We start from the raw sequence: 23,768 nt of genomic DNA on the forward strand, positions 1-23,768 counted from the left end.
AATGTGTTAAAATAAGAATTGATTTGTGTGCGTGTGTGCATGTGACATATATAGCCAATTTCTGACTGTGCACCTTCCATATGTATGTATGTAACTATGGGCCAAGAGTGAGAATGGGACAGCTTTTTCCCCACAGATCCTTCGTACCATTACTGCGGAAGGGCCTTCAAATGCAAAGGCATAAGCTGTGTGGTTACAGCTGGCCAAACTGAGAGTGCACTATCAACACATACCCGTTTTGGTGACAGTATGTCCTACTGACTATACAATATATATTAGTGCTTTATTAGACTAAGGCCTTAACATGCTTTGCTAGACTGCAATTCAATGCACATACCAAATACTTTGGACGACTCATTTATTTGGGTCTTTGACGTACACTTGTCTACAGCGAAACATCTTTGACGTACACTTGTCTACAGCGAAACATCACTGCAGATAATACAATGTATATTGTTAATTTTAATTATTTACTATATTGTACAATGCATCTAGGGTTGCTTAAGGATTTTGGTTAGGCATTTTTGTCTCTATGATGGATAATTACAACTGAAGTATTTGTTTTGCTTTAGTATTTTTCTGGTTTTTTTACTGAGCAACTCTAGTATTTTATTATCCTATAAATATCTACAATATGATAAGCAATCTGATCCAGAATATTCATTCATTAGATTGTTGCAATGTACACTCTATATGCATGAAATTCAGAAATGTAATTATCATTTTACTGAAAACAATAAACATGCCTCAACATGAAATATTTTTCTTTTAAAGCAACTTTTGTTATTATATGGAGATATACCTATCTCATAGAACTGGAAAGGACCTTGAAAGGTCATTGAGTCCAGTCCCCTACCTTCACAGCAGGACCAAGCACTATCCCTGACAGATTTTTTCCCCAGATCCCTAAATTGTCCTCTCAAGGATTGAGCTCACAACCCTGGTTTTAGCAGGCCAATGCTCAAACCACTGAGCTATCCCACCCCCTCATTTTTCATTTTCAGAAAGTGGCTGTATGATACCTGGCACTAAAACTGCTGCACAATACAAACAGTACTTCTGTGTAAACCAGCATTAGTGTGCATAAGCATTAGCTTTCATCTCTGGGAGATACAGAAATGGTGGTTTATTCAAAGTTGTACCAACACAATAAAACTACTGGCACTGAAATACAAGTCATCGTAAAAAGGTATCCAGAAAGTCAACATATTTAAGAAAAAAATCCTTTCTACTGTTATTTGAATGCCTCCTGAATACTCACCTCTTTTGTGATGCCCACAATAAGTGACTTATTTGTTTAAATTATAATATATATTATATTAAAAAAAAACCCGAACCATGATGTCACTTTAAGGTCATAAATATCCCATGTCCCAGAGAACTGAGTCACTTATTTGTTCTTTCCAAGGGTAAGATAAAGCCAGTATCTTTCACTATTCATTTGCACTGTGTATTCATCTTGTATTGTCTTCATGAATAAAGCTCCCCTCCATACGCTATAATGTGACACACCCAGATGTACCTATACCTTAACTAAGTACACAATCATATTTCTGTAACCACTGTTACACTGCAGTTTGCTCATTGTCATGTCTATAATTCAGGTCTGCTTCTGCAATAAGCTCTGCATGGGGACCAGGCTGAAAAACATGTCTACCCAGAGAAGAGGGGTGTAAAGAAAGGGCTAGAATGTGTAATGTTACAGTCTGACTGAGAGTAAGGGGCAGCACAGAGCTAACCTAAAATCAGACCAGAGAATGGTTATTAATCCTAATTCCTCTCTTGCTCCCACTTTGTTTTGGGAGGGGAGTAAAGTTATTACATCTTTTTTGTGAAGCATCTTATTCCCATTATGTGCCTGGTCAGTCACCCTGGCCAATGAGTGCACTCTCTAACCCTTTCCACCCACTTGCTTGCAAGAGTGAGTCTCAGGCTTGGTCCACACTTATCCCCCAAGTCGAAGTAAGGTACGCAAATTCAGCTACGTGAATAACGTAGCTGAATTCGACATACCTTACTTCGAACTTACTGCGGTTCAGACGCGGTCCACACGCGGCAGGCAGGCTCCACGTCGACTCCGCGGTACTCCTCTCGTTGAGCTGGAGTACCGCAGTCGACGGGGATCACTTCCTGGTTCGATTTATCGCGTCCAGACCAGACGCGATAAATCGAACTCGGAACTTCGATCCCCAGCCGCCGAACTAGCGCGGCAGTGTAGACCAGCCCTCAGACAAGCTGTTTTTGCTCTTCTCAGTCTGGCTGGAACAACCAGCCCTTTACACTGCCAAACAGGGAAGTAAGAAAGGGCCTACTTCTCCATACTCCCTGCGCAGCTGAGTAAGAAATATAACAATCTAGCCCAAAAGTAACAGTGGCCAGTCCGAGTTAGTTCTGGGGGGCTTTGCCTGCTTCTTGCAATGTTGCTGAGTCAGGAGGACAACCATACCTACTTTGTGAATTACCTGCAAGGCCCACAGGTGAAGAGTGTTTGCAAACAGTCTATTCCAAGTTAACTAAGAGACTGAGCAGGTTCCTACCTGACCATATTGCAAACTTCATTAGCTAATACCTTTGATTGCTGCAGATAAATTAAGTTCCATACTGAATTTTTTTGTCTCCTTTTGGCAATTTTGCGGGTACCTTTTTCCTACCCCCCAATTAGTCTCAGTTCCTCATAAGATAATGAGACAGTTAAAAGATCTATTAAACCTTTCAGTCCAATGCCCTGCTAACACAAGGTTCTTCCTTACATTATATTATCTTGTTCTTTATTTTACTAATTCATATAAATCTCATGATCAAATTCAATATGTAGAGGAAAATAGAAGGCAATTTTCTCAAGATCAATACTAATTTTCTTCTGTGAATTAGTCAGCAGGACTCACCATTTTTTACCACATAAACACAGAAAGAGTATGCACAATTTATCTACTGGACATGGATTGGTTCTGCTGAGTGAATTCTTGAATTCTGTTTAAGCAACAAATTTCGCTATTTCTAGAAACACCCTCTCTTCCGAAGCATTCCAAAAGTTACAAAACCTTAACACTATATTTAGAATATAGTTTAGGCACAAAGTATTTTAAATACCAGGGAGAAACTCTACTTTAAAGTATCTCAGGAGCTGATGAAATCCTGTGAAGGTGTTTTAGTTTAAAACAAACAAAAGACTCCTACCCACAACTCTGAATTAAAGCATTAAAAACAAAAGCAACAAATGTGCAAAACCAACAACAAATGTAGGAGATAGGAAAGCCGATTAGCAAAAGAAAATACATAGAAAATGCACGTTTTGATCAGCAGACAGTTAATATGGCCACTGATAATGTACTGCTTTCACGTCCCATTATAATTAATTTGATTAAGCTCCACAGCTTGCATTGTGATATGACACTTATCAAGGGAACAAAGTGAACTTGGCACTAATAACAATAAGTCTTCTCTAGTCATATCATTTCTGACCTTTAGACACTTCAACAACTGAGTCAGAGTTTTAACTTCATCTGCAGAAAATGAATGGTTTTATTGTACTCCTCTTTCCTGTTACTGTTTGTTATTTTAACAAGCTATACACCTAAGGCTTCTGTGTGAACTTGTAATTTAATCATTAGTATGGAAAAAGTGAACCTGTAAACATTTTCTGGATCTAATTCATGCTGCCAAAGAGACATTTTTTCCTTAGCTGTATCAGATGTACCTTTCAATGCAGTGTCTTCTACAGGATCAAAATGTTCAGTATCGCCAAAAGTAGCAGCTGAACATGCAACAGTACTGTCTATCACAAGGGGCAAGATAACCTCAGCTGTGAGTTGAGAATGTACCTCTGCTAATCAGTTTGCAGCTGACCATCTCATTAAAAAAATGGAAGGGGAAGGAAAAACACTGGAAGGGGTGCACATTTGCACATTCCAAACAAGATCACCCATCATTGTTCTTCATCCCTCTCTCATGACTGCTACGGAAATCTAAAAAAAATTAGCTTTAAAAACAATATTTCAGCTAAATTTCCTACAAAGCAGAGCACTAAAAAAATCTCAATAGCATGTTTACTCCACTAGAAAGAGTGAAGCTTGGCAGCATGTCACACTAGTATAGCCAACTTTCATCCCACACATATACTCAGGTTTATAAAAGGATAAGTCCTTAAAAGCATTTACTGCCAATACAGAGTTTCTTTCAAAACAATCTTTAAAAATGTCATGTAGACCATTTAAGGTCTTTCTTTATACACAGGTTCCTTTAAATGCTGCTGGCCATTTTGGGAAAGAGAGAGGTTGTGAAATATTTGAACTACCTAGAAACAGGACAGGAAGGCAAGGAGCCCGTTCCTGAAGCTGTTAATCAAATAACTGAAGCATATAAATCCAAAATGGAATTTACCATTAACTACTGCAGAGAAAATATTAATGTAGTTTGCATTATGGTCAGCTAAGGACTCAGTTTCGTAACTCAATGGGAATTTTGCCTGAGTAAGAAAACTCAGGCCCAGGCAGAACACTTCATATGGTAGTTCTCCTGAAGACATATGAGTATTAGGAAGCTATCACAGAGAGAGGGCTTGAAGAACCCTCTTTAGATGGTATCACTGTTGACCTTCTGCTTAGGAATCATTTACTTTTATTTTACAAGTACAGAAAATATCAAATACACACCAGAGCACATATGTTGAAATATATTGCATAGCTTTCATTGTTTTCTTCGCTGTATCTATATTTTATTCTTTTGGCAGCGCCCTTGTAAGACCATCTTGTAAATTAATCTTCACCTTGAATGTCAACTGGATTTTATTGTTGCAAAACTGCCTTTAATCACTACTCCTAAGATCTGATGATGCACCTGCCAACTTTCAAACGTCACTACAGGAGTAGTGTCATGTAAAACCTACAGACAAATAGGATCAGCAAGAAAACTATTCAGAGTGTTGTGACATTTGCATGGACTGGCTAAAATTCAAATCTTAAAAAAAGTGTAAGCATAAAGTACAACCTCAGTTGTAATATTACTATGACTACTGATAACATTAGAAGGTCTTCTATCTTACCTATATATGCTTAATCAGACTTTAAAGCTTCAGGGTATAAACTCATCACTGGAAATCAGGAAGAAATTCTCTCTCACATATATGCACATCCTATGTACAGCCATGCTCAACTGGCTATATGGTACAATTTTGTATGGAGGAGGAGAGAGGAATTGCCTTCCCCTAAAGCAGCGTTTTTCAAAGTTCAGGTCATGACCCAGTACTGGGTCGCGGCATGTCAGACACTGGGTCGCTCTGGTCAGCACAGCCAACCGGGCGTTAAAAGTCCCATCGGCAGTGCTGCCTAGCTAAGGCAGGCTACTGCCTACTTGCTCCGACACCACCCTGGGCCCGGTGCCCCAATCCCCTACCCCAGCCCTGAGCCCCTGCAAACCCAGAGCCCCTCCTGCACCCCAAGCCCCTCATCCCCAGCCCCACCCCAGAGCCTGTATCCCCAGCTCAGAGCCCTGACCCCCTTTTGTATTCATATTTTACATACTGGCTTTAGGGTCACCCAAATCCCAGTTTGTGGCTATGAATCACTGCATACCCCTACCCAATGTTTTGGGGGGGAGAGTTGTGGTGGTAGAGGATGAAGGCAAAGTTATGGTCCAAGATTTGCATGACATCTCTCAATCCTAATATTCTGCTGTCTCTATATATGTGGAACTCCTATTGATGTCAGTGGGAGTGTAATTTATCAGGATCAAGATATGACATACAGATTTTGTTATTAAAATACCACAGAATCTCCTACAATGGAACATGTTCTTTTTATTCAGCAGTATTTTGGGCTTCTGATTAAGGACAAGGTTCTCTTATTCTGTTTAAACTTTGCAATGCTTGTTGATACACATGACACCATTTAACGCAATACAAATTTGTATTAAAACCACTTTAAAACAAAATATCTTGGATTAAGTATTTTTAATGAAAGATACAAACACAGCGCTTCTTAACATTGAATTCCCGGTAAGTCATACACAGAGGGGACAAACCTGGACTCCAGAAGGGGGAAGATGCTAGGTGCTCATTTCTTAGGGCGTAATCCAAAATGCACTGAAGTCAATAGGAACCTTTCCACTGACTTCAGTAGGCTCTAGCTCAGGCTTTTAGAGCTCACAGTGCTGACTGATATGTAGAACAGGTGACAGGGACATTCAGAAGGTCAAATGTCTTGGCTTCCCAAGCAGTTGTACGGTGCAGTGGTACAAAGGCAGTCATTTTGTATGAGGCAACAGTGGAGAGAGAGAAAGAGAGAGAAGCAGGCAGGAGTCTGCACTTCCGTACATATAAACTTTTTTAACCTCCACATTTAAAACCTCTCTCCATAAAAATATAAACACTAACCAGTAAGCTAACTAAATTCCCAAATCATTCCTATGCCCTAGCAGGAGACCCTCCAAGTAAAGAGCACTGAAAAATGGACACAAAGGACCAAATGCTGCCCTTGAATAAGAGCCACAAGTGTGTATATGAAAGCAGAATTTGGCCCTATGAATTTAGAAAATGAAGCTCAAGGTGCCCACACAGCTATGCCAGGTAGAGCATCTACAGCAATGAGTCTCACAAACAAACTCGCACAGCTTCAGATGATACAGTTCAAGCAAATGGAATAAAGAAGGACTGTGAAAATGCTTTTGATATCAAATGTGGGGGCAATTTAAAACACATTTATCTGATGCAATAAATGTCAATAAAAGAAAATATAAACTAGGAGTCAGGGGAATATGCTAACAAAACATTCCTTCTGATGAAAATAGATATAAAGATGGGGGATTGTAACATATAAGGAAGCTAATTATAATAACCTTACATTTGGTCTCTGCATTGTTGACCCATTAAAATGATCCAATTTTCTCTTTTTTTCTCCTCAAAAATATACAGTTAAGCATGTAGTTTAACAATGCTCCACTCTGGGTAGCTTTCCTAATACACAAGCTACCTCACTGTCCTAGTGAGAAATTATTTCAGCCATGACTGAAGGTACAGCATGTTAACTGTATACAGTGAATGAAGATGTCTCTTCTATAAACCTGTACAGAGCCTCAGACTCAGTTATTTGCAGCTAGTAATAAGCATAGCTTATTCAAACTGATTTAAATAAGTGTATATGCATGGCTAAATCCTGTTTGCTTTACTCACACAAGCACTATTCCTGAACTCACTTTAAGTACTGTATCAACCAATAACTGGACCAATAGGCAAAATAGTCTAAAGTGGACTATGCATGTGAGTAATGTGAACAGGATATGATAATAGAGAACTTTCTGCTGCAGGCACAGTAAATTTACAGTGTAAACACAGTGAACATAGAGGCCAAGATTTTCAAAAACAGAGTTCAGAGCCTAAATTTAGGCCTTTGTTTTTGAAAATCTTGGCCAGAATTTTCTAAATGAGTAACAAAGGTGCACCTGTTATAACCACTGGTTGTCATCTAACTCCTAGATGACTAGTAGTACTATGTATACTTATTAACAAGGAGATATTGCAGGTGAAAATAAAAGCCCAGAAGAGTACTTTTCATTTGAAATAAAACAGCTCCTCTAGCTCAAACAGCCCGTTACTACAACTGATTATTAAAACACATGTACTTCCTTAAGGCTAAAACGTCTCAGCTAACCAAGTATTTCTGCATTGTTTCCTGTAAGTCAATAAGTTAAGAGTCTTAAACAAAGATGAATACAAAGATTGAGAAGAAAAAACATCAGCATTAAAATGCTGATTAAAAAGATGAGCTATTCAGAAAATGAAAAATTAACAAGGATGTTGTTGTCCCTCCCCCACAAACTGACTAGCTATTAAAAACTGTTTGCAGGGTAGTTGTACCCCTGTTGATCCCAGGATATTAGAGAGCCATGGTGGATGAGGTAATATCTTTTATCAGACCAACTTCTATTGGTGAGAGAGAGAAGGAAAATGAGGCTCTCCTAAAGCCTTCTTTGGGAATTCCAGTGAATGAATCTGCCTTCTACTTTATAAGACACTGAGGGTGGAGTTAAAGCTTGTCTCTTTCACCAACACAGGTTGGTCCAATAAAAGGTATTACCTCACCCACCTTGTCTCACTATTAAAAAGGCAGACTAAACAGACTATGGAATTTAGTTACTCTAGGCCAAACATTGCCTTCAATGCATAAGTAACTCCCCTTGTTTGCAAGGTCTTGAAACAAATTTTGAAAGAGAAAGTAGTTAAGGACATAGAGGAAAGCGGTAATTGGGATAAATCACAACATGGTTTTACAAAAGGTAGCTCGTGCCAGACCAACTCGCTCTCTTTCTCTGAGAAGATAACTAGCTTTTTAGACAAAGGAAATGCTACAAATCTAATCTACCTGGATTTCAGTAAAGTATTTGATACAGTTCCACATGGGAAATGATTAGTTAAATTGGAGAAGATGGGGATTAATATGAGAATTTAAGGTGGATATGCAACTGGTTAAAGGGGAGACTACAATGGATCATGCTGAAAGATGAACTGTCAGGCTGGAGGAAAGTTACTAGTGGAGTTCCTCAAGGATCAGTCTTGGGACCAGTCTTATTTAACATTTTTATGAATGACCTTGGCACAAAAAAATGGGACTGTGCTAATAAAATCTGTGGCTGACACAAAGTTGTGAGGTACAGGTCTGTCGCACCTTACGCGCATTTAACATGCGTGATTTCAGCTTTACGCGGTCGGCAAAAAACAAAAAAAAAAGAGAAAAATAACAATTTTAATACTGTACCTGTAGTGCTGGTGATTCCACCCGCCATTCAACTCAATGTAATTTTGACTATACACGGTTTTCGCTTTACGCGCTAACCGCGGAACGGAACCCCCGCGTAAGATGAGACTCGCCTGTATTGCCAATATGGAGGAGAACCGGAATATCATACAAGAAGAGCTGGATGATCTTAAAAACTGGAGTAATAGAAATGTGATGAAATTTAATAGTGCAAAGTGCCAGGACATGCACTTAAGGACTAACATCAACAATTTTTGCTATAAGCTGGGGAAGTATCAGTTGGAAGAGACAGAGGAGAACAAAGCAGTGGACATGATATATCTTGATTTTAAGCAAAGCTTTTGATACGGTCTCCCACAGTATTCTTGCCAGCAAGTTAAAAAAGTATGGATTGGATGAATGGACTATAAGGTGGATAGAAAGCTGGCTAGATTGTCGGACTCAATGGGAAATGATAAAACTGCTTGATGTCTAGTTGGCAGCCGGTATCAAGCAGAGTGCCCCAGGGGTCGGTCCTGGGGCCAGTTTTGTTCAACATCTTTATTAATGATCTGGATGATGGGATAGATTGCACCCTCAGCGAGTTCACGGATGACACTAAGCTGGGGAGAGAGGTAAATATGCTGGAGGATAGGGATAGGGTCCAGAGTGACCTAGACAAATTGGAGGATTGGGCCAAAAGAAATTTGATGAGGTTCAACAAGGAGAAGTGCAGAGTCCTGCACTTAGGATGGAAGAATCCCATGCACCGCTACAGGCTGGGGACCGACTGGCTAAGCAGCAGTTTTGCAGAAAAGGACCTGGGGATTACAGTGGATGAGAAGCTGGATATGAGTCAGCAGTGTGCCCTTGTTGCCAGGAAGGCTAACGGCATATTGGGCTGCATTAGTAGGAGCACTGCCAGCAGATCGAGGGAAGTGAGGCCACATCTGGAGTATTGTGTCCAGTTTTGGGGCCCCCACTACAGAAAGGATGTGGACAAATTGGAGAGAGTCCAGGGGAGGGCAACGAAAATGATCAGGGGGCTAGGGCACATGACTTATGAGGAGAGGCTGAGGGAACTGGGCTTGTTTAGTCTCCAGAAGAGAAGAGTGAGGGGGGATTTGATAGCAGCCTTCAACTACCTGAAGGGGGGTGCCAAAGAGGATGGAGCTCAGCTGTTCTCAGTGGTGGCAGATGACAAAAAAAGGAGCAATGATCTCAAGTTGCAGTGGGGGAGGTCTAGGTTGGATATTAGGAAACACTATTTCCCTGGAATGGTGGTGAAGCACTGGAATGGGTTACCCAGGGAGGTGGTGGAATCTCCATCCTTAGAGGGTTTTAAGGCCTGGCTTGACAAAGCCCTGGCTGGAATGATTTAATTGGTGTTGGTCCTGCTTTGAGCAGGGGGTTGGACTAGATTACCTCCTGAGGTCTCTTCCAACCCTAATCTTCTATGATTGTATGATTCTAAGACCTGGGTGTATTGGTTGATCACAGGATGACTATGAGCTGCCAATGTGATGTGGCCATGAAAAAAACTAATGTGATCCTAGATGCATCAGGCAAGGTATTTCCAATAGAGATAGGGAAGTGTTATTATCGTTATAAAGGCACTGGTGAGAACTCATCTGGAATACTGTGTTTATTTCTGGTCTCCCACATTTAAAAAAGATTAATTCAAACTGGAGCAGGCGCAGAGAAGGGCTACTAGAATGATCAGAGGAATGGAAACCCTACCCCATGAGTGGAGACTCAAGGAGTTTGGCTTGTTTAGCCCAACCAAAAGAAGGCTGAGGGGAGACATGATTGCTCTCTATAAATACAACAGAGGGATAAATACCAGGGAGGGAGAGGAGTTATTTAAGTTTAAGCGCTAATGTTTAAGTAAGTTTATTTAAGCGCTAATGTTGACACAAGAACAAATGGATATAAACTAGCCAACAACAAGTTTAGGCTTGAAATTAGACAAAAGTTTCCAACCGTCAGTGGAGTGAAGTTCTGAAACAGCCTTCCAAGAGGTGCTATAGGGGAAATAAAAAAAACTAAAATGGCTTCAAGATTGCCCTTGATAAGTTTGTGATGGGGATTGTATGATGAGATTGCCTACACTGGCATGTGGCCCACCTGACTGCTAGTAGCAAATATCCCCAATGGCTGAAGATAGGACACTAGATGGGGAGGGCTAGGTTACTACAGAGACTTCTTTCTCAAGTGTCTGGCTGATGGGTCTTGCCGACATGCTCAAGGTCCAACTGATTGCCATATTTGGGGTCGGAAAGTAATTTTCCCCCAGGTCAGATTGGCAGAGACCACAGGGGTTTTTGCCTTTCTCTGCAGCATGTGGCATGGGTCATTTGCGTGTTTAAACTAGAGTGAATGGTGGATTCTAACTTGAAGTCTTTAAATCATGATTTGAGGTCTTCAGTAACTCAGCCAGAGGTTCTTGGTCTATTACAGCCCCAGGTGGGAGTGCATGAGGTTCTGTGGCCTGTGATGTGCAGGTGGTCGGACTGGATGATCATGATAGTCCTTTCTAGTCTTAAAATCTATGAGTCTAAATGGAGTTGTACACACAAATCAAGGGTAACACTCCACCCTCAGTGTCTTATTATCTAGAACGTAGATTCATTAGCTGGAATTCTCAAAGAAGTCTTTAGGAAACCATAATTTTCCTTTGGAGCAGCTGTAGAAAGGGGCCATAAACTGGATTATTTGTCTATGAGTTTAAAGTGTGCACCTTTCTCCCGATTGACAAGGTTAGTCTGGTGTGTAGTTCAAAGCCAAAAGTGTAATTTATGAGGAAAACATGCATAACATGGGGAAATACTCAGTAGCAATATAACCAGCCTATGTTGCTGGGAGAATGTTTTTCACAGCTTGACATTTGAATCCTATGGCTGACATCCAAATCAAAGGAGAGTAGAGGCTGGGGGAAGAGAAGTGCTTCACTGTCAGCTGACAAGCAGCACCTATTGAAGCCATGCAAGCTTGTTTAATAAAGATTACATACTATAAATACTGCTATACAAATGTAAGTTGCCTGACCTGTTTTCAGAAAGAATATCTAAAATACATTGGACAGAAGCAGTCTATGCTTCAAAATCTGTTTTTATCAAGAATTTAATAGACAGGTATGTTAATACCCATACACCATATCTTTGTGTGGATTTGGAAAGGGCTCCTACCACAGACTGAATGAGTACATTATACTAATACTGTTAAATATGCAATAAGTTGCATAAACATATATTAAGTTCTCTGATAAGGAGTCTTCTAGAAGAGAAAGGGGGAAATGATTCCCAAACCTTAAATCTGAGCTCAGCAAATATTAATACCCCTCCTCCAGTGCAGAGTTTACGGAGCAAAATTAAGTGGTTTTTTTGCACTGTTGAGTGGTATTTCCTTCCCGGCTGCCTGCCTGCCTCCAGGATTGCAGCACTATTAGTGTTCCCAGAGGTCCTGAACCCTTTTATTTTCTGCCCGCTGCCTGCCTGAAACAACATTAGCAGGCCCCAGAAGATTCTTCTCCTGTCAGTTACAGAGGGAGAAGAACTTGAAGCCTTCTGGTATGCATCAGGGCCAGTGCAGGCAGACAAGGAAAATTAACAGGCTCAGCAGCTCTGGGGATACAAACAGCAGAGCCATATGCACAGTGCACTAGGGAGGAGAGCTGATTCTATATTTTTTAAAAAGGGCTTTCCATAGTAGAAGAGCATGGTGTCAATGATAAGGGAAGAAGGGCGGGTAGAGATTTTCAAGGGAAGGGGTGAAGGGAAAGGAATTATTCCAGGTGTTGATTCACTTGCCGTTGCTATTTACACAGTTAGGTAATTGTTTTATTTTGGATTCTCATGTGTGTAATGGTGGTTATGGGAGGGGAAGGTTCTAGATTTTTCACTCTAATGCTCACAGGCTTTTTTCATCACCAGAATGTTGACCTCCTGATGATCTGTCCACCTTTCCCGAAGTTATTACTTGTTAAGCTTAACCACTATAGCTACGTATGTCACTTTTAAACCAAAAAGATGACAGGTCCCTGTTCTGAGGTCCTTACAATCCAAACTGGACACAACAAGGCAAGGGATGACCATAAACAAAAGTTGGGAAGGAGGTACCAGAGGCCGAGGGAGACAGGAGTGACCAATCTCAAGGTGCATGTATTGTTATGTTATGCATGCATGTTGTAAGATCCTCTTTTTAAAGAATACATGCTTTAAAATTGGAGGACAGTTAGGCAAGGCCAGGCTGGTGGTCAGTGATAATTTTTTAACCGAAAGCAGCAAGTATTGAGGAGGCCTCTGTCAAGTCAAATTGTGTAGTGCACAATGTTGGAGAGGATGTTCCTGGCAAACCAAAGGGGTGGCATGAAAAAAGGCATACAGCTACTAGTAGGAAAAAACAACGAGCATCAAGATGAACTAGCACAGGGCATGTGGAGTGAATAAGAGATGATTAGAGACAGAATGCAGACATTAAAAACTGTGCAGGGTCTTGAAGCGGAAGAGCTTGAATATTGTACTTCTGAATATTACTGTAATTGGTGGTTTAGAAATGCCAAAAACAGTGGATTATAGATATATATACACCGAAGGAGGTAGGAAGCTATTATGGGCATTCAAAGAGAGGATTTATATGGTTGGAGCAGCAGCAAATAATTTTGGTTGTAGTATGTTGGATGGACTTCAAAAATCAGAGATGAAAATAAGAGAGACCAGAAAAGAGGATGTTTCAATAGTCACAGTGAGAGACTGTTGAGGCATGGGCAAAGGTTCTGGCACTAGTGAAGAAGGGACAAATTTTGGAGATATTTAAAAAATGTAATTCTAAAAGGCACCATTTTAAAAATAATTTCAGTGGAAGATTCCTTTAGGCAACTCCTATATCCTGTGTACAGTAATATATGAAGAAATAGATAAACTCATAAATTAAAAAAGCATAAGATGGAACTGTTCAAAAGTCATGGAAGGATAAGGAGGAAGCCTTTTTTCCACCCTCAGTGGTTTTTAATGATGCCCTTTATTCATTAAATGATAATCTAATAGATCATTGCACTGAGCTCTGAAATATATCAGAGATAAGGATGCAATACTGTAACCATGGATGGATATTGAAAATATTATTCCTTATCTAAGAAAGGTAACTATTTTTGCATGTATTTTAACTATTCCACTACTGTTTAGGGAAAACAATACAAAATAATTTGGATCCAATTTTGGAGGGAAAAATCAGAATGCTCATTAGAAATTATTCTATTCTAGCTTCACTTGGAAAAAATAATCGCATCTTGTGGTTTGGCATAGTGTGTACCAAGGAATTAAAAGAAATAGTCCCTGATTCTGCAAAAATATTTGCTCGTACATTACTTTACACACTGTGAGTACTCCCACAGAATCAATAGGACTATTCACAATGCATAAAATTAAGTAGGTACATAAGTTTTGCAGGATAGGATCTGAAAGTATGCTAGATTCTGTAGAAGCAATTGCGTAATATTAGATAGTTAGTTTAACATTTTCTATGTCATAAAAGGTAATTAGTTATGTATTTTAAAAAGTCTCACAAAAGTCAGTCTTAGCAAAAGACAGCATGTACCGTAGTTCAAGAATTATAGTTTATTTCTGTCATCTGATACATCACTGAGCCATTGCACTTTCCACAGGACCTGTGTCCTGTATGCTGTATGTGAAGCTAAATATTTTCCAGTAGTCAATGCAGCATCTTTACATTTCTTTGGAAGAAGGTTAAACTTTCAAACAATGTTAATTTCATTTTAACACTAAAGATTGCAGCCACCATTTTTCTGCCTGGCCACACTGGTTTATATTCTGCTACTGATCCACACATAGGACACTACATGAAATCAGTGTGGAGTTCTATGTAAAAAAATTCAACCACAGTACATGACCCAGGTCTGTAATCCCCTATGGCAACTAGCTCTCCTATTTTACATATCTAGCTCCTTTGGCCTCAGGTCTGTCCACATTCTCTAGATAAACACCATAGTTTTTAAGACTCTTTCTTCATCGAAATGTATCCCTAATAAACTGTTCTGTTGCAATAAAGATGCCAACTTTTTAGCAATGGATAGGAAAGAAAAGCCTTTAGAATTTGAAATGGAAACATCTGGTGTCACTTGCAGACATATATGAAAAAAACAGATATTGGATTTCAGTGGAAATCAATTTTTATTTTTGTCTGCAAAGCACTATGCATGCCTAAGGCACCATATGAATAAATAATAATAAACAAATAGGGCAGTAAATGTACTCACTATCCCCATCAGTGACTATACTAAGCATATAAAGAAAAACAATTGCATGCCAACATATTCTTACTCTCCAAACACGTTACACACACAGGATCTGATTCTCCAATCATTAACACAAACTTCACATATGTCAATGGAGTTATTCTTAATTTACCCTGAGGTTAAATGAGAGGAAAATCAGGCCAGACATCTCTGTTTGGCGCTGGTACCTGAACAGAAGCTGTTGCTGCTGATGGTCCTTGCTGAGCCTCCAGAAGAGCTGCGGGGGTTGAACTCTCTACTCTCCTCCTCTGAGAAGGGTGACTCGGAGGCTGGGGACACTTTCTGTTGTTGCTGTTGCTGCTGGGATACATAAGGCCGAAGGAGCAGGCGAGGGATGCGGCTGCGGGAGATCTCCTTCTCCTGCTGCAGTTTCTGCTCCTACTCAAAAACAACAAGGTGGACATAACAAGACACGATCTACGTAAGTATCATTCCCTGCTGTGTAACTCCTAATCATCAACACCCTCCCAAATACCCCAGGAGTAAACTCCTACCCACAAGCTGCCCCCAAATGCCCCAGGACTAACCTCTTCCACACAACTCCCCCACAAATGCCCCAGTGTAACCTCTTCCACATAAGCACCCATCATCCCAAGTACCCCAGGAATAACCCATCCCAACTCACATTTGAGCTCCCCTCCTTACACATATATTGATGGAGATTCCTTTATGGGGAAGGCTCAGGGGGAGATGACAGATGCATCTGTCTCTTCAGAGACAACAGAGGGGGGGCACGATAACAATTTTCAAATGCATAAAAGGTTGTTACAAAGAGGAGGGTGAAAAATTGTTCTCTTTAACCTCTGTGGATAGGACAAGCAGCAACAGGCTTAAATTGCAGCAAAGGAGATTTAGGTTGGACAAAAACTGCCTAACTATCAGGGTAGTAATCACTGGAATAAATTGCCTAGAGAGGTTGTGGAATCTCCAACAGTGGAGGTTTTTAAGAACAGGTTAGACAAACATCTGTCAGGAATGATCTACTTATTACTTAGTCCTCCCTTGAGTGCAGAGGACTGGCCTAGATGACCTACTGAGGTCCCTTCCAGTCCTACACTTCTGTGATTCTATGACTCAGCCCATTTCACCCAGTGATGGTAGCAGTAATTTCTCCTCCTCCTGCTCTCTGCACAGCAGGTGTGGTGGAAGGTGACCCCAAATGAATACCGCCTGTCTGGCCTTTGCTGATGGAATCAAGGGCCTGGATACCATCTCTCCAGCGCTACTCCCGACTCAGGGCCCCCTAGCCGTCCCCCCCCCGCCCCCCACCCCCCCCCCCCCTGCCAGCCCCGACCCCCCTCCTCAGAGCCCCCTGCCGGTCCTGACCCCTCGCCAGCCTCGATCCCCCCTCCTCAGAGCGCCACCGCCCCTGCCAGCCCTGATCTCCCCTCCCCGCAGCCTCCTGCCAGCCCCGATCCTCCGTCCCTGCTCCTCAGAGACCCACCGCCCCTGTCAGCCCTGATCTCCCCTCCACACAGCCTCCTGCCTGCCCCGATCCCTCCTCCTCTGACCCCTCGCCCCTGCCTGCCCCGATCCCCCCTCCTCTGACACCCCGTCCCTGCCTGTCCCGATCCCCCATCACCCCTCCTCAGCCCCCCCGCCAACCCCGATCTCCCCTTCCTGTCAGACCCGATCTCCCCTTCCTCAGACCCCCCGATCCAATCCCCGTCCCGCCAGCCCGTTCCCGCCGCCTGCGCGTCTCCCCCCGCACCTGTACTCCTGTCACCCGCGGTCCGTCTCCCGGGACTCGCCACCTGCGGCCAAAGGGCTCCGGGGCCGCCTCGCCGGCCCTGCTCACCTTGCTGCCCTCGCGGAGCGGTCCCATCCCGCCTCAGTCGGGCGCGGCCCGGGGGCACCTGGCTGGGAGAGAGCGGACAGGAGACGCGCTGAGCAAGGGCTGCCGGAGGGACCCGTCGCTCTCCGCTCCGCCAGGAGTGCCGAGCCCAGCCCAGCCCAGCCCGCTGCTCCCCCGCCCCGACACGTGGTGCCGCCGCCGCCGCAGCCAGGCTCTGCAGCCGCCTGACGGGCTGGCCCGCTCCCTGCTGCCCGGGGCGCTCCGGTGCAGCCTGTGGGCAGGGCTCGAGTTCTGTCACCGAGCCCAGGGAGCGACACCCCGGGCCGTGGGGCCCCGGCTCTGCCATTGCCGGCCAGGTGCAGCCTCCTGCCGCTCCGGCGCCTGGAAGCTCAGCGCCCCGCCGCCCCTGCGGAGCCAGGCCAGCGCGGCCTCTGGGCTGGGAGAGGTCAGCGCCGACACCGGCAGCCTCCGGTGGGTGGTTGGCAGCAGGCGCCTCTCCCGGCAGTAGCTGCAGGCAAGGAAGGCCGGAGTTAGTTACAATTAACCGTCCCCGCGTTTGCCGCTAGGAAGGAAGCTAAGGGGCAGGAGGGGGGAGTTGCCACTTCATCTTTAAGCAACACATTGAAAGGTACCTAAAATTGTTGTATTGTGTCTCTCCTCCATGCTTCATGCCTGTTGCCCCAGGCCCCAGCTTTACTCCGCTGAGTGGGACTACTCGATTGAGTAACAGTTTTTCTAGGATCGGAGTGTCAGCCTTATGTTGATCTAGGCGGGGGAGGAAGCTCTGGAGCCTCTGCCTAGGGAGCTGTCTATTGGGGCTGGTCTGTTTACAGGATCAGTGCCCCTTACATTGTAAAATTCTTAGGGGAGGATTTTGTTTTCACAGACTGTGCCCAATACAATGGGACACCAATTCTGATTGGGATTTCTGGGTGCTGCTGTAATATAAATATTAAATAACAGTGAGTGTTTAAAAATAGCTGTTCAGAAATCAGCCCTTTTGTGGAGCTCTGGGAACCATGTAGGCAGAGTGAAAGGAGAGGTGCTTCTCAAAACCTGCAGGAGCAAACATTGTACCTTCTACTTTGCACCAATAGAAGTTGTCAGGCTAGTTGTTAAATACACAAACAATTAGATTACTAATGTATTAACCTAATAGTGGGATTAGATCCACATCTTCTCCATTGCTCCAAACTGTGCTCTGCCAATTAAAATCAAGCCAGCCCGTGCCTGACATTGCCAATATTCTCTTTCAGATCAGCCCTGTAAATCACAGATGTGAGGGGGTCATTATATTTATAAAGTACTTTGAAATCCTTGGATGAAAGGTGCAGTATACTTGGAAAATATTACACAAGTGTATTTATTGAAATATACATTCATAGGCAGCCAGGCAGAAACACATCAGGAAATGTCCCAGATATCCACCTCTTGCAGTGACACCAGAGTCCCCATTGAAAATGCAAGACTGCAACCTTACACCTAAACCACAGAAATAGAAATTCAGTCCTCCATCCCACTAGAAAATGTGTTCCTCTTGTGTGTTTCTCTAGTGAGCTATACATGGCATGTGTGCATAGATATCCCATATGCGCCAGCAAAGCTGTTGCAGCAATAGAAACAGCAGATTAAGCTGTGCAGCATTGCCATCACCATAGCAACTCAGCTAAGGAAAAGATGATTTAATATTCAGTCACAGCCCTCTCCATAGCTTTCCATTTGGAGCTTGAATCAGTTGCCTGCCTGATGTTCTAAGGAACAAATTATATACAAAATGAAGTCTTCATGCTGCCTTAAGATTCCTAAGTATATATCCCCTTTTATCTCTTTGGGATATTTTTGCATAAAAATTTCCAGGGTAACATTAAAGTGATGAAACAGTCATTAATGTTCTAGCAAACATTTTATTCCCAACACTCCATATATATGGGAATAATTCCAAGGATTTAAAGTCATATCTTTGTTCAAATAATATTAACTGTCCATTAGATCATCATCATCATGAAGACGGGAGAGATTCCATAGGACTGGAAAAGGGCAAATATAGTGCCAATCTATAAAAAAGGGAAATAAGGACAATTTGGGGAATTACAGACCAGTCAGTTTAACTTCAGTACCCAGAAAAGATAATGGAGCAAATAATTAAGCAATCAGTTTGCAAACACTTAGAAGATAATAAGGTAATAAGTAACAGTCAGCATGGATTTGTCAAGAACAAATCATATCAAACCAACCTAATAGCTTTCTTTGGCAGGGTAACAAGTCTTGTGAAGAGGGGAAAAGTGGTCCATTGGTATACCTTGACTTTAGTAAGGCTTTTGATACTGTCTCACATGGCCTTCTCATAAACAAATTAGGGGAATGCAACCTAGATGGAGCCACTGAAAGGAGGGTGCATAACTCGTTGAAAAAACGTTCACAGAGAGTAGTCAAGCTGGAAGGGCATATCAAGTATCCTGCAGGGATCAGTTCTGGGTCCTGTTCTGTTCAATATCTTCATCAATGATTTGGATGATGGCATAGAGCAGTGGTTCTCAACCTTTCCAGACTACTGTACCCCTTTCAGGAGTCTGATTTGTTTTGTGTACCCCAAGTTTCACCTCGCTTAAAAACTACTTGCTTACAAAATCAGACATAAAAATACAAAAGTGTCACAGCACACTATTACTGAAAAATTGCTTACTTTCTCATTTGTCTAAATTACATTTTAGTTTGTACTGACTTCGCTAGTGCTTTTTATGTAGACTGTTGTAAAACTAGGCAAATATCTAGATAAGCTGATTACCCCCTGGAAGACTTCTGCGTACCCTCTGCAGTATGCGTTCTCCTGGTTGAGAACCACTGGCATAGAGGGTACACTTATAAAGTTTGCAGACAATACCAAACTGGGAAGGGTGGCAAGTGCTTTGGAGAATAGGATTAAAATTCAAAATGATCTGGACAAACTGGAGAAATGGTCTGAAGTAAATAGGATGAAATTCAATAAGGACAAATGTAAAGTACTCCACTTAGGAAGGAACAATCAGTTGCACACATACAAAATGGGAAATGACTGCCTAGGAAGGAGTACTGCAGAAAGGGATCTGGGGGTCATAGTAGATCACAAGCTAAATATGAATCAACAGTGTAACTCTGGTGTGAAAAAAGCAAACATCATTCTGGGATGTATTAGCAGGAGTGTTGTAAGCAAGACACAAGAAGTAATTCTTCTGTTCTGCTCTGCACTGATTAGGCCTCATCTGAAGTATTGTGTCCAGTTCTGGGTGCCACATTTCAGGAAAGATGTGGACTAATTGGAGAAAGTCCAGAGAAGAGCAACAAAAATGATTAAAGGTCTAGAAACCATGACCTATGAGGGAATATTGAAAAAGATTAGTGTGATTAGTCTGGAAAAGAGAAGACGGAGAGGGCACATGATAACAGCTTTCAAATACATGAAAGCTTGTTACAAGGAGAAGGGGAAAATTGTTCTCCTTAACCTCAGAGGATAGGACAAGAAGCAATAGGCTTAAGTTGCAGCAAGGGCGGTTTAGGTTGGACATTAGAAAAAACTTCCTAACTGTCAGGGTAGTTAAGCACTGGAATAAATTGCCTAGGGAGGTTGTGGAATCTCCATCATTGGAGATTTTTAAGAGCAGGTTAGACAAACACCTGTCAGGGATTGTCTAGATAATACTTAGTCCTGCCATGAGTGCAGGGGACTGGACTAGATAATCTCTTGAGAAGTTCCAGTCCTACGATTCTATGATTATTTCCAGATCCTCTGTTGAATTATTTTGCTTTTTCTCCCTCATTTGATAATTTTAACAAATTTAGTTTGTTTTCCTGACCAAAGAAACATTTTAAAACAAATCACTTTTAAAAATATTGACATACTATTGCTACAAATACCACTTTTGATAACTGTAACTGAGATGAGACAAAAAAAATCTTTTTTCTGCTTGTTTGCTTTGTGTATTTGAATACACTTTGTGTAATAGGCCCCATACAGCAACAGAGAGAAATCTCTGCAGGTTCATGGTCAGTTTCATTATTTTCTCTGTAGTACAGTAGATCCTCAGAGTTATGAATATCTCAGTAATGGAAGTTGTTCGTATGAACTAGTCAGAAAAACCTCAGCCATATTATGGAAACCTTTATGGTGCTTCCCGTGAAGTTCATTTTAATAGCCCCTCTCTCCATCCATTTGCACATTGGTCCTGCAAATGCTTTTTTCCAAGTATTCCAACTTACTGATCCAGAATGTAATTAATTTGCCCTACAACTCTGTGGACTGCTTAGCACTTGTCAGCAAAATGCAAAAACTCTTTTATGCTGCTTATGAGCCAAATTTGCTCTTGGATGAGCATCTCCCACAGGAGTTGTGTAGCATAAGCAGGATTTGGTCCTGGCATCCTGACAATGAATTATGAAGCAGCTTTCTTTTGCCGGCTTCAGGCCTATGACACTTAAATTTTCTTTTTCCACAAATATGACATAGACCATAACATGAAAAAGAACTACTCAAATGGTGCTGAAATTCATTTTTCAAAACTAGGGAAAGGATGGAAATGAGAAGGATTATGAAAGCACAAAATACAAGTGATCTTAAAACCAAGAAAAAACATTTTAGATTATTTATGAATACTAAGAATAAGTTTATTCATCACGACCTTGGATAGACCAAGACACTCTCTGGTCAAGTGTCAGTAGTGTCTTGGTCTATCCAAGGTCGTGATGAATTGTCTTGATGTTTTTGGTCTTTTGACCTTGGGATAAAAAGAATAAGTTTGTGATCTTAAACGTTTACTTGAAAGTTTGGGGGTCAATGTGTAGGTGATAAACTACAGTGCAAATCATTCAAGAAATGTAAAATAAAAGGTTATTCATTAACTATTCTAATAACATTATGGGACAGGATGTTTTTAAAATAATCAACAAGATCAAACCTTGGAGAAAGAGAAGACTGTAAGCACCTCTGTATTAAAAATATTGGAAAAAAAATATTTTGAATGAAGGCTAGAGATGGGAAATCAATACAAAATGCAGTTGGGTAACTTATCAATAGAGGGCAACAGAAGATTCTATGCACATACACAAAAATGTATGAATGATCTTTTGTGGTTCCTAATTTTGATAGATGGAGATCAGGCACTTTTCCTAACCTGCTCTATAAATATCATCCAGGCTATGTATAACCCAGTTGCTTTTCTAATTGACTTTATTAAAGAAAGCAGCAATAAGATGGTAAAGATCAACTCAAACCTTCTCCCTACGCTTGGCTACTCCTAGAAATCTTCCCTCAAGACTGCGCAGCCCACAACCTTGATCCAGTCTTCCCAAAGAGCCACTCCCTGCACCTCTCTATATCCAGGTTGGATGACAACTAAGCAGAACCCACTGAACCATTTCCCAGAAGACTCAACATATCCTAAAAGGGTGAGTTGTTTCAGGCAAACATTGACAGTCTGTTACAATATGTCTGTGTTCTTTTCTTCAGATAACTACGATTGTAGAGGCACTAAACCTAATAGGAATTCATAAGGATTTTAATATGCATGATATGCTGTCAGGATGAAGTGTTCATTTGGATATGGTAATTATTGAAAATATAATCCACAAGGAGTCAGGATAGAGGCGACATATGGGAGATTTTCTGGTTGTGCCCCCCCACAGCCCAGGCAGGCTGGGTGGCCCGCTGAGATGAGTCAGGGGGTGGAGATGGCACTCTCTCCTCATCCCCGCTGCGTGGCACTGGTCCAACCGAACCCTGCTGCCCTGCCATGCGGAGCTGGCCCGACTGAGCTCCGCTGGCCCGCTGCATGGCGTCGCCACTTGCCCCCTCCGAACGTTACTCTTCCCCTTTAGCGGGGTGCACCCCACAGTTTGAAAACCTCTGTGAGGTGGTCACGTGCCCCCCAGAACTTTAAAATTGTACCCCTTCCCATTATCAAGAGTTACATGTCGCCTCTGAGTCAGGATCATCACTTTTTATTTTTATCCTTCATCATTCATTTCATTTTTGGATGTTAAGGAGAAGGGAAATGAAAGACAATGGGCCAGATCTTGTAAGTAGAACTATGAGTCTGATTGAATTCAGCGGAAGTTTTGCATATAAAGAATAACCCTCAAACACTCATGTAAGTAGCTTTAACCATATGAGAAGTCCTTAATGAGTCTTACTCTCACATGCCTAAGTCTTAACATTATCAGCCCCAGCTTATTAATAATCAAACCTCAAACTTATTTAGAGGAGCCTGGAACAATAATTTGCATTGTCATTATTTAGGAGGACACAATTTTAATAAAAGGACACAGGATTTATCTTCCACCATAATGGCCTGAATCTATGTACAAAGGGGTGGGAATGGCTCCAAGTACTATTATCTGTGAAAAACTAATACAATAAAACAGTAAAAATTTTCCTTCTTTAAAAAAAAATAAAAAATGCCAATGGGCAAACTAAGTACTATATTATGTAACTACACTAAATAATCATTATTTACAGCAGACTTGCAGAGAAGCAGATGGACACTGCAAGGGCTGGGCCCGCTCTGCTCTTTGGTGGGCTCAGGGGACAAAAGCACCTAGCATGCAGATGTGCCCCAGCAGATCCTGCTGGCCAAAAGAATCCAATCTAAGACATATGGGATGCATGTGCAACAAGAGTGCAATCCATGTAGACAATCACTCGAAGAAGAAAAACATCATATATTTTTGCAAAGTCATGTAATTTTTTGTAAGAAGAAAACAAAAAATAAAAATGTCAAAATTGGGATTTACTAATCTTGCATGTGTCTTTTTATCATAAAAACATCGAAAATAAAATAACAAAGCAAGAACAATGTTAAAAAGTTACTTTCTTAAAAATATTTTTCATATCTTGCAGACAGCTTTTTAGCTTAATTATAGTACTAAATTAAGCCCATTGGGATTACTTATGATAGTAAAATTA

The 23,768-nt window shown here is 41.6% G+C and overlaps 1 protein-coding gene and 1 long non-coding RNA gene across 3 annotated transcripts in view; one reads left to right on the forward strand and one right to left on the reverse strand.

The window, feature by feature from the left end:
• The window catches only part of SYBU (syntabulin), a 51,282-nt gene extending 34,416 nt beyond the window's left edge, over window positions 1-16,866 (reverse strand). Inside the window, exons 1-2 of one of the 2 annotated variants that reach the window (XM_024194776.2) lie at window positions 16,838-16,866; window positions 15,207-15,417 (exon numbers count right to left, since the gene is read on the reverse strand). In XM_024194776.2, the coding sequence (XP_024050544.2) occupies window positions 15,207-15,417; window positions 16,838-16,864 (238 nt within the window). In that variant the 5' untranslated portion in view covers window positions 16,865-16,866. Of the gene's footprint in view, window positions 1-15,206; window positions 15,418-16,750 lie in introns of both variants that reach the window. The other variant, XM_024194775.2, reaches the window with a different exon arrangement.
• A 278-nt stretch (window positions 16,867-17,144) lies between these two features.
• LOC112103152 lies at window positions 17,145-23,537 on the forward strand. Its single transcript, XR_002907813.2, has 3 exons — window positions 17,145-17,462; window positions 22,106-22,252; window positions 23,322-23,537. It is a non-coding gene; the product is annotated as an uncharacterized LOC112103152 (long non-coding RNA).
• The last annotated feature ends 231 nt before the right edge of the window (window positions 23,538-23,768 follow it).

The sequence above is a fragment of the Terrapene carolina genome, unplaced genomic scaffold (assembly GCF_002925995.2).
Source record: "Terrapene carolina triunguis isolate 2854851 unplaced genomic scaffold, T_m_triunguis-2.0 Scaffold58, whole genome shotgun sequence".
Classification (NCBI taxonomy): Eukaryota; Metazoa; Chordata; order Testudines; family Emydidae; genus Terrapene; species Terrapene triunguis.